The sequence below is a fragment of the Palaemon carinicauda genome, chromosome 28 (genome assembly GCF_036898095.1).
Source record: "Palaemon carinicauda isolate YSFRI2023 chromosome 28, ASM3689809v2, whole genome shotgun sequence".
Lineage (NCBI taxonomy): Eukaryota > Metazoa > Arthropoda > Malacostraca > Decapoda > Palaemonidae > Palaemon > Palaemon carinicauda.
The window spans coordinates 69,166,443-69,180,279 of NC_090752.1; the positions used below are offsets into that span (position 1 = coordinate 69,166,443).

Below are 13,837 nucleotides of genomic sequence, written 5' to 3' on the forward strand. Positions count from 1 at the left end.
GGCAGATGTCCAGTCCATGTTGAAGAAGGACGCTCTCCAGGAGGTCCTCGACGGGTCCCCAGGCTTCTACAGTCGACTCTTTCTTGTGAAAAAGCGTCTGGAGGCTGGAGACCAGTCATCGACCTCTCGGCCCTGAACAGGTTTGTCGAACAGACACCTTTGAGGATGGAGACGGCCGACACAGTCAGACAAGCGATAAGACCCCAGGACTTCTTGTGCACTCTAGATCTGAAGGACGCATACTTCCAGATCCCAATTCACCTGTCTTCCAGGAAGTATCTGAGATTCATGTTCAATCAGAAGCATTACCAGTTCAGGGTGCTGTGTTTCGGTCTTTCCACAGCACCCCAGGTATTCACGAGAGTATTTGCCCTAGTATCATCTTGGGCTCACAGAGTCTGCATCCGTCTCCTAAGATACTTGGACGACTGGCTGATTCTGGCAGACTCGGAGGCGACCCTTCTCCGCCGCCGAGACGAGCTTCTAAGGTTTTGCCAGGATCTGGGGATCGTGGTAAACCTCGAGAAGTCACAACTGCTCCCCTCTCAAGAACTGGTATACCTAGGCATGCGATTAGACACCCTAAGGCTCAAAGCGTTTCCATCAGACGAAAGGATCCAGAGACTGAGGGAGATAGCACAGATCTTCCTCCGTCGGGAAGAGCTCCCAGCGCAAGTATTGGCTTCGCCTTCTCGGTCACCTCTCTTCCCTGACCCGACTGGTACCCAACAGTCGCCTCAGTATGAGATCCCTCCAGTGGCGACTAAAATCCCAGTGGAACCAACACTCCGATTTCACGGGGATCACCTAGTCTGCATAGGGCTAGAGGAACAGTTGGACCTCAGGTGGTGGCTGGTGGAGCCGAACCTCTGCAAAGGGGTCGATCTTCTCATCTCTCCCCTGGAATTGATGCTTTTTTCAGATGCATCAAAAGAAGGGTGGGAGGGCTCACGTGCTGCACCATTACATCTCCGGCCAATGGTCCGAATCAGAAAGGTACCAGCACTTAAATCTCTTAGAGATGAGGGCAGCCTTTCTGGCCCTCAAAGAGTTCCACCAGGTCCTGGCGGGGCACTCCGTGGTGCTGATGAGCGACAACACCACGGTAGTAGCTTATCTAAGCAAACAGGGCGGTACCTTTTCGCAGCAGCTGTGCCATCTTGCAGTAGAGATACTCAGATGCTCAGAGGACAACTTGGTGACTCTATCAGCTCGCTTTGTGCTAGCAGACAAGCTGAGCAGAGCGACTCAGATAGTTGGCACCGAGTGGTCTTTGAATCCTCTGATAGCCAACAAAGTCCTGACTTTGTGGGGTTCCCAGACTGTGGATCTGTTCGCAACGGCCCTGAATTTCAGGTTCCTGTTGTACTGCTCCCCAGTCCTGGATCCCCAAGCTCTTTGGCAAGATGCTTTTCAACAATGGTGGATAAACCTGGACGCTTACGCGTTTCCCCCGTTCTGTCTGATGAGATAAGTCCTCAACCAGGTACGAGCAAGCAACAACTTGCAAATGACCCTCATAGCTCCGCTATGGCATCACGCAGAATGGTTCCTGGACCTTCTGCATCTCTTCACGGAGATCCCGAGGAGCTTCTCTACAGCACGACCTCCTCAAACAACCACATACCAACATCTTCCACAGAGCCGTAGCCTCGCTTCGACTTCACGCCTGGAGACTATCCAGCACCTCCTCACACAGAGAGGCTTTTCGCAACCGGTTGCGAAAAGAATGGCTGGACACCTCAGGCGATCCACAGAGGCAGTCTACCAGGCGAAGTGGTCCGTTTTCTGTGGTTGGTGTCGTGGAAGGGGTACCTCTCCCCTCGATGCCTCTGTTCCAACTATAGCGGAGTTTCTTGTATACCTTCGGGAAGAAATGCTTCTCTCGGGTCTCGGCAGTCAAAGTCTACCACTCGGCCTTGAGTCTCGCCTTTAGACTGAAAGGAGTCAATATTTCCTCCTCGGAACTTTTCTTTGCTCATACGCAGTTACGAGCTTACTTGTCCCCAGGCAGAGCTAAGACCTCCCCCTTGGAATGTGGTTCGGGTCCTCAGGTCTCTGAAGGGCTTCCCCTGATGAACCACTACGCTAGGCCTCAGATCGCCACCTCACGTGGAAGACGGTGTTCCTGCTCGCTCTGGCTTCGGCCAAGAGAGTCAGCGAACTTCATGGTCTATCTGCTGATGTCTCCCACTCTAGGAGATGGGGGGGGGGGAAGGTAATCCTCAACTACGTCCCTGAGTTTGTAGCTAAGACTCAAAATCCAGCTGTGCCGGACTCCAGGTTTGGCCCATTTCGGATAGTCTCTCTTCGTTCTGTAACCCCCCCAGATGCTGAAGCCTTGATGAGGATGGGGGGCTTAGGGACTAGCAGTTGGGCTCTAATGAACAATGGGAACTACTTCCCCACTGGACCTCGGTGCCCAACTGTTGATCCAACTAAATTAGTCAGCACTTTCTCTCCGTTCTTTTGATTACTTATTTTCTCCCATCTCTTCCTCTTGGGCGTGAACTTGACGAATTTAGCTTGTACGACTTAGGTTTTGACTGCTGCTTTGGATTTGGCGCAGGGTGGGATGGATGTCATACCATCTCAACCTGTACAAATTTAGACGCCATCACCCTCTGGCAGACCCCATTGGGTGCAGACTAAGTCTGTTAAGAGTCAGGCTCCAATGATCCGGTTTTAAGTCGCCCATATATGCGGGTAATGGGTGATGCTAGGCATTGGAGTCGTCGGTGGGAGGGGCTAACTACCCCCACTGACCAGTGTACGCCCACCTTAAGAGAGGCAGCCCCTCTCTAATAGAGGACTGGTCCCCGCTGAATCCTCTTCTCGTGTTGGGCCACATGGGATAGGAGGACTGAAATCCTCCGATAAGAGATGGATAACCCGGCTTGCTTCTACTCCAAAAACTAACCCCTCTGTTGACGACCTGGAAACTCTAAAGGACCATGTTACTTATGTTCAAAAACAAAGTAATTTGGGTGACATGGAGAATTTGCGAATCCTTCACGTCACTCAGATCCCCATTGAAACAATTACGATGTTCTATATAAATTATTTCAATGTTATGGTCACATCAGGGAAATTAGAATGAGGCTTGAAGGTGACAAATGGGATTCATGGATATCATTTGATAACCATGATGAAGCATTCAACGCTATCAATGATATCATAAATATTAAAATCAGTAATTTGAATTTCAAGGGTGCTCTTTGCGATCGGGTACCTAAGAATCTGGATGTATATAGGCCTGCAGATTGGATTGATAAAGGTATAGAGGTAGTTGTACCTTCCCAGAGAAAGCCAAAACCACCAAAGTGGCTTGTTGCTCAATCAAAAGGGAGTACTGGAAATTATTTCAAAATATGTAAATTTCTTCTAAAGAAAGTAGGTATTATCGCACCAGGAGAGATATCTCGGTTTGGAAAGAACAGTTTCCTAATAAGTGCCAAATCAGAAACTCAATCGGTTATACTTTCCAATTTAAATACAGAGAACGATGACATAAAGCTGGATGTGAAACCCCATCTAAACTTCAGTTATGGAAGGGGAGTAGTTTTTAACCCTGGATAGGTACGCTCCTCGGACACCCCTTTAAGGGTATACTCGGACGCGAGCGACCCCGACGCCAAAAAAAAATTCCTGAAAAATCAGTTTTTGCAGTAACCTTTTTTCTTTTGCCAAAAAAAACTTCAAAGAATGCTTAAAACAACTGTAAAGATAAATACTACTCATCTGCAGAAAAACTATTTATTATAAATATTTTAAAAAATTAAGTAGAAAAGAAAAAAGACGTTACATAAAAATTCATAAAAAAAAGTTTATACATATATACACAAATCCTTTTAGGAATTGATTCTTGAATGTTTAGGACACATCTTGATGTATTTTGGATGAAGTCAGACCCATGGGGGTGAAGATCTGAAATGAGAAAAATGGGTAACTTTTTTTGGCCAAAAAAATTTGTCCAAATTTCATGAATTTTTTTTGGGTACCCAAATGAAATAGGAAGTGGCTAATTTTTTTAGGGAATAAACATATGTTATCCTAAAATAGAAATATGTAAAAAAAATCTTCATTATTTTGTAAATTACATTTATATCAGGGGCCATATCTAAAGGTAATTTTTTGAGTACTTAGAAATTTCGTAAAAAAATACATATATTTAATATATAATATGATATTTATGCAGGTAAAAATATACCAAAATATCACAAATTCTATAGGGAACAAGAATATATATAGATAGGGCAACTTACGCTTCGGATATGTCCACAAAATGGCCGCCAACCACACTGACTCAGACTCCCTAATCTGCCACTTGAAATGTAGGAAGGGTATGTCAATTTCAAGGTGTTATTTACTAATCTAATTATTCTTGGATATGCATAAAAATTGTATGGTGGGTTGCTGGATAATTGTCGATTATTTTACGACTATAAAATTAAAATTCTGACCCAAAAAAATTTTTTTGAAGGGAAATAAAATCGAAAAAAAAAAAATGTAAAACAATATAATATTTTAGCTAAAAAAATTTGATGATATTCAATCCAAAAAGAAGTAAACAAAACTTTCCGACAAATAAACATCTAGAGGAATCATTACTCTGTGATAGTTCCTTAGTACATAGTAATTTTGAAAGAAATGGGAAAAAACGAAAAAGTGGCAATCGCAGGAAAATCGAACACATACCTATATATACGCCATATCTGGCTAAAAATAAAGATAGGCACGGGTAGCCAGATCATCTAGAAACACTTTCCAACACTATAAAAATACAAGTTTTGCGACACTACTTGCCAATTCCTTACGGTAACATGACTAAGCAAAAAAATGCAAAACAAATAAAAAAGGGCACTCGCGGAAAAATGGCCAACATTCTAATATACGGCATTTCAGAAAAAAAAAATTTCAGCCACTTACTAGGCAAACCATCAAGGCACATTTTCCGACAAATAATCATCTAAATGAATCATTACTCTGTGATAGTTCCTTAGTACGTAGTAATTTGGAAAGAAATGGGAAAAAACGAAAAAATGGCAATCACAGGAAAATCGAACACATACCTATATATACGCCATATCTGGCTAAAAAAAAAAAGATAGGCATGGGTAGCAAGATCATCTAGAAACACTTTCCAACACTATAAAATTATAAGTTTTGCGACACTACTTGCCAATTCCTTACGGTAACATGACTAAGCAAAAAAATGTAAAACAAATAAAAAGGGGCACTCGCGGAAAAATGGCCATTCTAATATACGGCATTTCAGAAGAAAAAAAAATTTCAGCCACGTGCTAGGCAAACCATCAAGGTACATTTTCCGACAAATAAACATATAAATGAATCATTCATTACTCTGTGATAGTTCCTTAGTACGTAGTAATTTTGAAAGAAATGGGAAAAAACGAAAAAATGGCAATCACAGGAAAATCGAACACATACCTATATATACGCCATATCTGGCTAAAAAAAAAGATAGGCATGGGTAGCCAGATCATCTAGAAACACTTTCCAACACTATAAAAATATAAGTTTTGCGACACTTCTTGCCAATTCCTTACGGTAACATGACTAAGTAAAAAAATGCAAAACAAATAAAAAGGGGCACTCGCGGAAAAATGGCCAACATTTTATTATACGCATTTCAGAAAAAAAAATTTCAGCCACGTGCTAGGCAAACCATCAAGGCACATTTTCCGACAAATAAACATCTAAATGAATCATTACTCTGTGATAGTTCCTTAGTACGTAGTAATTTTGAAAGAAATGGGAAAAAAACGAAAATATGGCAATCACAGGAAAATCGAACACATACCTATATATACGCTATATCTGGCTAAAAAAAAGATAGGCATGGGTAGCCAGATCATCTAGAAACACTTTCCAACACTATAAAAATATAAGTTTTGCGACACTACTTGCCAATTCCTTACGGTAACATGACTAAGCAAAAAAATGCAAAACAAATAAAAAGGGGCACTCGCGGAAAAATGCCCAACATTCTAATATACGGCATCTCAGATAAAAAAAAAGACATGCACGTGTTAGCCCAACCATCAAGGCACACTTTCTAACACATAAACATGAAATAAAATCAATAATATACGGCAATTCCTTACTACGTAGTAAATTTTTACAAATATTGAAAAAAAACAGAAATTGGCAACCGCAGTTAAATACCCAATATACCAATAACTACGTCGTATCTGACAAAAACAAAGTCACGTATGGGTAGCCAGATCATCTAGACACACTTTCCAACACTAAAAAAGCAAAAGTTTTACGACACTATTTGGCAATATCTTACGGAAAAATGACTTGGCAAAAAAATGAAAAAAAATGAAAAAGGGGCACTCGCGGTAAAATGGTCCTCGTGGTGATGAACGACATTTTAACTAAAAAAAAAAAAATGCACATGGTAGCCAAACAATCCACCAAGACTTTCCACAACTGATAACCTATACAAGTTGCACCATTCTACGACAATTTCATAATACGTAATAACTTTAATAATTATGCAAATTACCTTAGAAGGGTAAACTCGGTCGCGCTCGACCCCGACGCGTCTCAGAAATCGGGGAAGGAGTACAGCTACAGCAATGCACATCTGGACACTACTAGAGCGTGTAGGCGAGACACCTACTGCAGGTCGATCACCCACAAATTCAGTCACGGGGGTGAGTCACGTGAGAAAAACCTGTTTTTTTTTTACGCTCGGGGTCGCGAACGACCCACCGTACCGTTCCAGGGTTAATAGAGACATATGAATTCACAGAAGAGGAGATATTGGCCATGTGTCCTTTAACTGTGTGGAAAGTGCATAAAGTCCCTGGAATGTCAATGATTATCCTGACTTTCCAGGATGCTGATGTGCCTTTCCACATTTACATAGAGAATGAACGAATTAAAGTGCGAACTTTTAAGCAGAAGCCGCTGCAATGTTTTAATTGCTTTAGATATGGGCATCCATCTAAAGTATGTAAGAATGATAAAATGTGTAGTACATGCTCTAATGTTTACCATGGAGACTGTACACTAGAGGGCAATTGTATAAACTGCAATTTGAATCACAAATCTACGGATAGGAACTGCCAGCAATATAAATTGGAAGAGGCTGCTCTCAATAAATCCAGTATCGAACACATAAGTGTGGGGCATGCCAAGAGACTATTGAGTAAATCAGCAAGTTATGCAAAAGTATTGAAATCGGGAGAAAAAATGAGGCAGGAGACATCCAACCCACCTAATACTGCCTCTATTCCCCAGAAAAGAAATTTGCCATCTTCTGATAGAATTCTAGAGGATAAGGCAAGAATATCACGTAAGACTTTTCTCACCTCTAGTAAACCTTTGTCCCCCACTACAAAGGATAATACTAACCCCTCTCAGGCTATATCTTTGCCTGATTTGATGGAGGTTCCACATGAAACAGAATTATCAGGTGCGCCTGTAGTGGGGAAAACATCAAAACCTAATAAATCACCACCTGTCAATAGGAAAAGAGAGAGACCTCCATCTCTCTCACCCCCATCCATTAAAAACACCAAAGTTATGACATCAAATAGATATGATGTTTTGCCTGTTGATATTTCAGATCAACAGGAAAACTTCTTGAATCAATCAAAAATTCAAGTGGAGGTCCACCATCCCCCACAAGAATTAGGTAACAACAACACTGAAAAGGCTAATATAAAACTTAATTTATCAAGACCCAAACTTAAAAAGCCTACAGAAAATATTGTCAAATCAAAAACTGTCAATGGGAAGACCTCATCAAAGATGTCTTTCAGAAAATAATACATAGTTTTTTTCATCCATTTTGCAATGGAATTGTCAGGGTTTGAGGGCCAAATATGAAGAACTTAAGCTCTTAGTTCACGAGCATTCCCCCATAATTGTATGTCTCCAGGAGAGCAAACTTGATGCTAATACCCCTTGTCCTCGCGAATATATTAGTTATAGGACACCTTATGATCACGGAGTAGGGAGCCATGGCGGAAGTCTCATGTACATTCATCGAGATGTTCCCCAAATACCTATATCTATACGTACAACCCTGCAGGCAGTTGTTGTACAAATTGATATAGGGAGAAAATATACAATATGCTCTCTGTACTTACCTCCAAATGATATTTTATATGATGATTTAGCAGAGGTCATTCAACAACTCCCTCAACCTTTTCTCTTACTGGGAGATATGAATGGTAGACATCCTTTATGGGGTGATGTTTTGGCCAACACACGGGGCAATATTATCTCATCAATTGTGGCGAATGAGGATGTGGGACTCCTTAATACAGGAGAGCCCACACACTTCCATGTTCAGACAGGTACTTTGTCATGCATTGGCCTTTCAATTGCAAGCTCTAACTGCCTTCTTGATTTTGATTGGAGGACATTAGATGATTGGCATACTAGTGATCATGCACCAATCATTATAAACACCAACAAGGGTACGCCTTTGCAAAGATCGCCACGTTGGAATCTAGACAAGGCAGACTGGGTTAAATTCTCTGAGCTAAGTGAAATCGAAGGGAGAGCAGAACAGTTTGAAAGTATTGATGATGCCTTAGACTTACTGAATGGAACTCTTCATACAGCAGGAATCAATTCGATTCCCAAAACCACAGGACTATTCAAAAGACGACCAGTCCCGTGGTGGTCCTCAGAATTAACAGCCTTGCACAGAGCCACCAGAAAATCCCTGACTAGATTACGTAGACGTCGTACTGATGAAAATTTGATATCATACAAAAAGTGTAGAGCACATTTCCGTCGTGCCATGAAAGAAGCTAGACGCCAATCTTGGGTGGCTTTTGTTTCCTCCATTAATAGTAGAACACCACCATCTTCTGTATGGAGGAAAAAAAAAATTGCAGGCAAATTTACCCCGAACCCACCACCAGTGTTGAAAGTGAATGGTCAGTTTGTGACTGAAGGAAATGAAGTTAGCAATGCCCTGGCTGACCATTTTTCAAATGTATCGTGCAAGAGTGTAGCAGCTCCTGGTCACCAGTACAGGAGCATTGAAGAAAAGAAAATTTTAAATTTTGCAATAGGAAGGGAAGAATCGTATAATTCTCCTTTTACTGAAAGAGAACTTGATTCCGCACTCGCTACTTGCAACGATACAGCTCCTGGACCCGATGAAATTCCATATGCAATGGTTAAACATGTACATTTTAATACAAAGTTATTTATTTTAAGTATTATTAATAGAATATGGCATGATCATAGTTACCCAAGTGTTTGGGAACTAGCCATTATTTTAGCCTTTTTAAAACCCGGTAAGGACAAGTTTTTAGCAGCAAGCTATCGACCTATTGCATTGACTTCGTGTTTATGTAAGATCATGGAGAAGATGGTCAATGTAAGGTTGATGTGGTACCTTGAAAAGAAGGGTATTTTATCACCGATTCAATGTGGATTCCGAAAAATGCACTCAACAACTGATGTGTTAATAAGACTTGAGTCCTCTATTTGTGAAGCCTTTGCTTCCAAACAGCACCATGTGACAGTATTTTTCGACCTTGAAAAGGCATATGATACCACATGGAGATATGGTATACTTGAAACAATTCATGAACTAGGATTAAAAGGAGAACTACCACTATTTATTCAGTCATTTCTTTCACATAGAGTTTTTCAAGTGAGAGTTGGGGAAACTCTATCAGAGAGTAAGTGTCAGGAAGGAGGAGTTCCTCAGGGGAGTGTGCTGAGTGTAACCCTGTTTGCACTAGCAATTAATGGGATATCCTCAGTCATTCCCCGGAATGTTCTCTCAACATTATTTGTGGATGATCTCTCAATATCATTTGCTGGCACTAGAATGGCAATGGTTGAGAGAAAAATCCAACTCTCTAATGATAAAATTATCCAGTGGGCTGACATGAATGGATTTAAGTTCTCGACAAGTAAAACTACTATTGTCCATTTTTGTCGTATCCGGGGAGTACATCCAGACCTGGATATATACATTAAAGGTCAACGGATACCATGTGCAAGTGAAGCTAAATTTTTAGGTTTGATATTTGATTGTAGGCTTACATGGGTTTCTCACTTAAAAGCGTTAAAAGCTAAATGTGTTGAAGCTCTGAATATCTTGAAAGTATTGTCCCATACATCATGGGGGGGCAGACCGCAATACTATTTTAAAATTATACAAGGCCTTGATTTTTTCCAAAATTAGTTATGGATGTGAAATATATTGTTCAGCCACCCCAAGCCGGTTAAAAATATTAGACTCGATACATCATGCAGGTATTAGATTGTCTACAGGAGCTTTTAAAACCTCGCCTATCCCAAGTCTCCTTGTTGATGCTGGAGAGTTACCTCTAGACCTTTACCGAATGTCTTCCATTCTTCGGTATTGGTTTAGATTGCAAAGACTCCCTAACTCTCTAGCCTTTCAGACTGCAAGCCTTGTAAGACACGCATCATACTTTGAGTTGCACCCAAAATCTCCTCACCCTTATGGCTTTCGGGTGAAACGATTATTAAATAGTCTGGATATAATTAGAAATAAGGTACTTCCATTCAAGGTATCATCAATGCCTCCATGGAAGTTACCAGAGATATCTTTTTGTAAATATTTTATTGGAGATAAGAAGAATATGTCAGACCTAGAATCCAGGTCTCTTTTTAATGAACATGTTAAAGAACATAGAGGATCAACTTTTATCTATACTGATGGCTCCAAATCTGATGCTGGCGTTGGATTTGGACTACATAGTAATGGTTTTAATTGTAGAGGTGCACTTCCTCTGACCGCTTCCATATTTACTGCCAAACTGTAGGGCCTATTAACCGCTATTGAGAAAATAGCGTTGGAGAAGGAGGGTAATTTTACAATTTTTAGTGATGCAAGGAGTGTCCTTCAAGCTATAGAAGTTTTTAATTCTAATAACCCTCTAGTTTTAAAGATTTTAGAATGGCTTTTTATTATTGGACGGAGAGGTATAACAGTTCAATTTTGTTGGGTTCCAGCACATGTAGGTGTGTCTGGGAATGAGAAGGCAGATTCACTGGCTAAGAAGGCTGCATCCGAGTTGCTGCCAAGAAGGTATCCCATTCCCTGTAATGATTTCTTACCTGACATCAAGAAATTGGTTTGCAATAAATGGCAACAGCAATGGGATAGCCTAGATGGGAATAAAATGCGAGAGGTAACAAATGTCATATCTCCTTGGAGGTATAATACGATGCCCCGAAAATGGAAGACATCTCTTTGTCGTCTCCGTATTGGTCACACGAGTTTCTGCTGAGGGGCCAACACCAACCGTATTGTGACGACTTTAGTACCTCTAACAGTGAGGCATTTGTTGACCGAATGCCCCAATTATAACAACTTAAGGAATAGATATCTGTTTGAGGCTCGAGGTGAGGGTGGCAGGTTCATCCTTGCCAAGATTCTTGGAAATGATGTGTCCTACTATGCAAGTGGCATTTTTAGATTTATTTCAGAAGCAGGTCTTCTGAAAACTATTTAACTTTTATTACATTCAACTTTTATGATTTTAATTGAATACTCTTTTATTTTTTATTTTATTTTATTTTTTATTTTTGTATACATAAATTAAATGTTACCGGCATCAATGACCTTAGATGTCAGGATGCCTGAAAACTTTAAATCAATCAATCAATCGTTCTGTAACCGAAGATCCAGACCAACTGTTACTATGTCCAGTAAGGAGTCTGAGGTGTTACTTGAAAAGAACAACAAAAGCTCGCCCCCGTGTACGAGCACTTTTTGTCAGCACGGGGAAGGTCAAGAGGAGGGTCACGAGGAATACTATTTCTTCTTGGATAAGGAAAATAATCGAATATGCTCTATATCCAGATCCTCCTCTGTCCAACCGACCCAGAGCTCATGACGTCAGAGGCATTGCAACGTCTCTGGCGTTCAAGAAGAATTTTTCTGTGGCACAGGTATTGCTAGCGAGCGTGTGGAAGCGTCAGACGACCTTCACAGCCCACTACCTGAAAGACGTAACCCACAGGAGCATGGAAACCTTCTCCATTGGTCCTGGGGTGGCCGCACAACAAGTGATCTAATGCCTCAGGCTCCTTGATGGACAAGTAGCAGAGGGTTGAGGGCTGAGGTTACCCGGGTTAGTCTAGGGTGAATGAAAAGAATGACTGGCTCACTTCTTTCTTTTCTTCCTCCTCCCCCCGGGGGGGGGGGGGGGGGGGGGAATAGCACCGCAAGACCGAAGCATAGCTGACCTCACCCCTCTGCAGGTAAGAATCAGTTCCCTTGTGCATCCTGAGTATGAATGAATACTTTGTTACGTCACCGATACCTCTTGAGTGATGGTATTGGATATGTCTTAGAATCCTCGAGTTCCTACGTGAAGACAAGCCACGAGTCTCTCACGCAAGCTTCTGCAGGCCGCTATCAGTAAGTTACCATGTAACTACTTTGAGTTTAGCGAGGATAGGGTGCCTACTAATTAGATCAAAGATCAATTAGAAGGAACCCCAAGGCCAGTTGGTAGAACTTCCTCCCTCCTAAGAGTAAGTCACCCTATAAATAGCGAAGGTTTGTATCTGTGTCGGAACAAATAACAAATTTGGAAATAATTTGTAATTTTCCTAACATACAAACCTGGAGCTATTTATACAAATTGGCCCGCCACCCTGTCCCCCTAGAAGTCCTTCCAGAAAGCAAAAGTGGTTACTCAACCGACAGGTGTGAGTGAGCGGGGTAGCTAGTCTACCCCAACCCCCTCCCGCTAACTAGCGGATGGGGTAATTATCCCTCACTAAAATTGTCTTGGCTGGTTTTCAGTGTTGCCGAAAGTAATACCCTATAAATAACTCCAGGTTTGTATGTTAGGAAGAATACAAATTATTTCCAAATTTATTTTAATTGTTAATTACTTCTCTTGTAGTTTCCTTATTTCCTTTCCTCACTGGGCTATTTTCCCTATTGGAGCACTCGAACTTATAGCATCCTGTTTTAATAATAATAAAATGACCCGAAAAACTGAAATCTTGGTTTGAATTTTTATGCTTACAGTGGACATTTTCCGTCATTCCGCAAACTTTTTGAAATTTAGTGTCTTGATTAATCAGCATGTAATCGGCGGTGCAGGACCCGTCTACTGCCACGTCCGTCAGAATCAGTCGCTTGACGTCAAGTCTGTGGTGTCAAAGTTAAAACTTTCGAGTTATAATCAGGCCCCGGTAGATAACCATCTTAGAATATGAAGTATTTATTTTTTTATATTATTTTGTCCAACCTAATTTAAACTTTTAGAATGTACCATTACGTAATTGAATGGCATGAATGACTTTGGTTTTTAATGATTGTTTTTATGTACAGTATATACAAACAAGAATTTAACATAAGATTTATAAGGATATTATGCAATGATTTCATGGAATCTTATGGAAAACGGACACAAGAAGAAAAATAAATTAGTTATGGTCTCTCTCTCTCTCTCTCTCTCTCTCTCTCTCTCTCTCTCTCTCTCTCTCTCTCTCTCTCTCTCTCTCTCTCTCTCTCTCTCTCTCTCAAGCCTAAGATTTACAATAGAAATAATTTTTGAGGGGAGTAGGGAATGAAAATATGAAGAAAAAGCTGTTTTTTTTATCCTCGGTATATTATGGAAGGAATAAACGGTCATAATGATAAAATGATCAAACACATTGCTGTTGGTTCACGTCAGTGTCACTCTGTCTACTGGGATTTTATTGTAATTTCTAATGCTATTCACTTCAAGTCATCTTAATCTTAAAAGGGGAAAAGTTAAAGAGACCGGTTACGAAAGATTTCAGCAGGATTGATAAAGGAAACTGCATTTGTATCACTGGGAGGAAGTTG

At 40.9% G+C, this 13,837-nt stretch overlaps 2 protein-coding genes across 2 annotated transcripts in view; both read right to left on the reverse strand.

Moving 5' to 3' along the window:
- LOC137621652 (ankyrin repeat and BTB/POZ domain-containing protein 2) overlaps nt 1-13,837 on the reverse strand; it is a 622,846-nt gene that overhangs the window by 124,210 nt on the left and 484,799 nt on the right. The window lies entirely within an intron of this gene.
- The window catches only part of LOC137621359 (uncharacterized), a 65,537-nt gene that overhangs the window by 36,112 nt on the left and 15,588 nt on the right, over nt 1-13,837 (reverse strand). Inside the window, exon 4 of the mRNA XM_068351658.1 lies at nt 12,925-13,153. Coding sequence (XP_068207759.1) covers nt 12,925-13,153 — 229 coding nt within the window. The remainder of the gene's footprint in view (nt 1-12,924; nt 13,154-13,837) is intronic.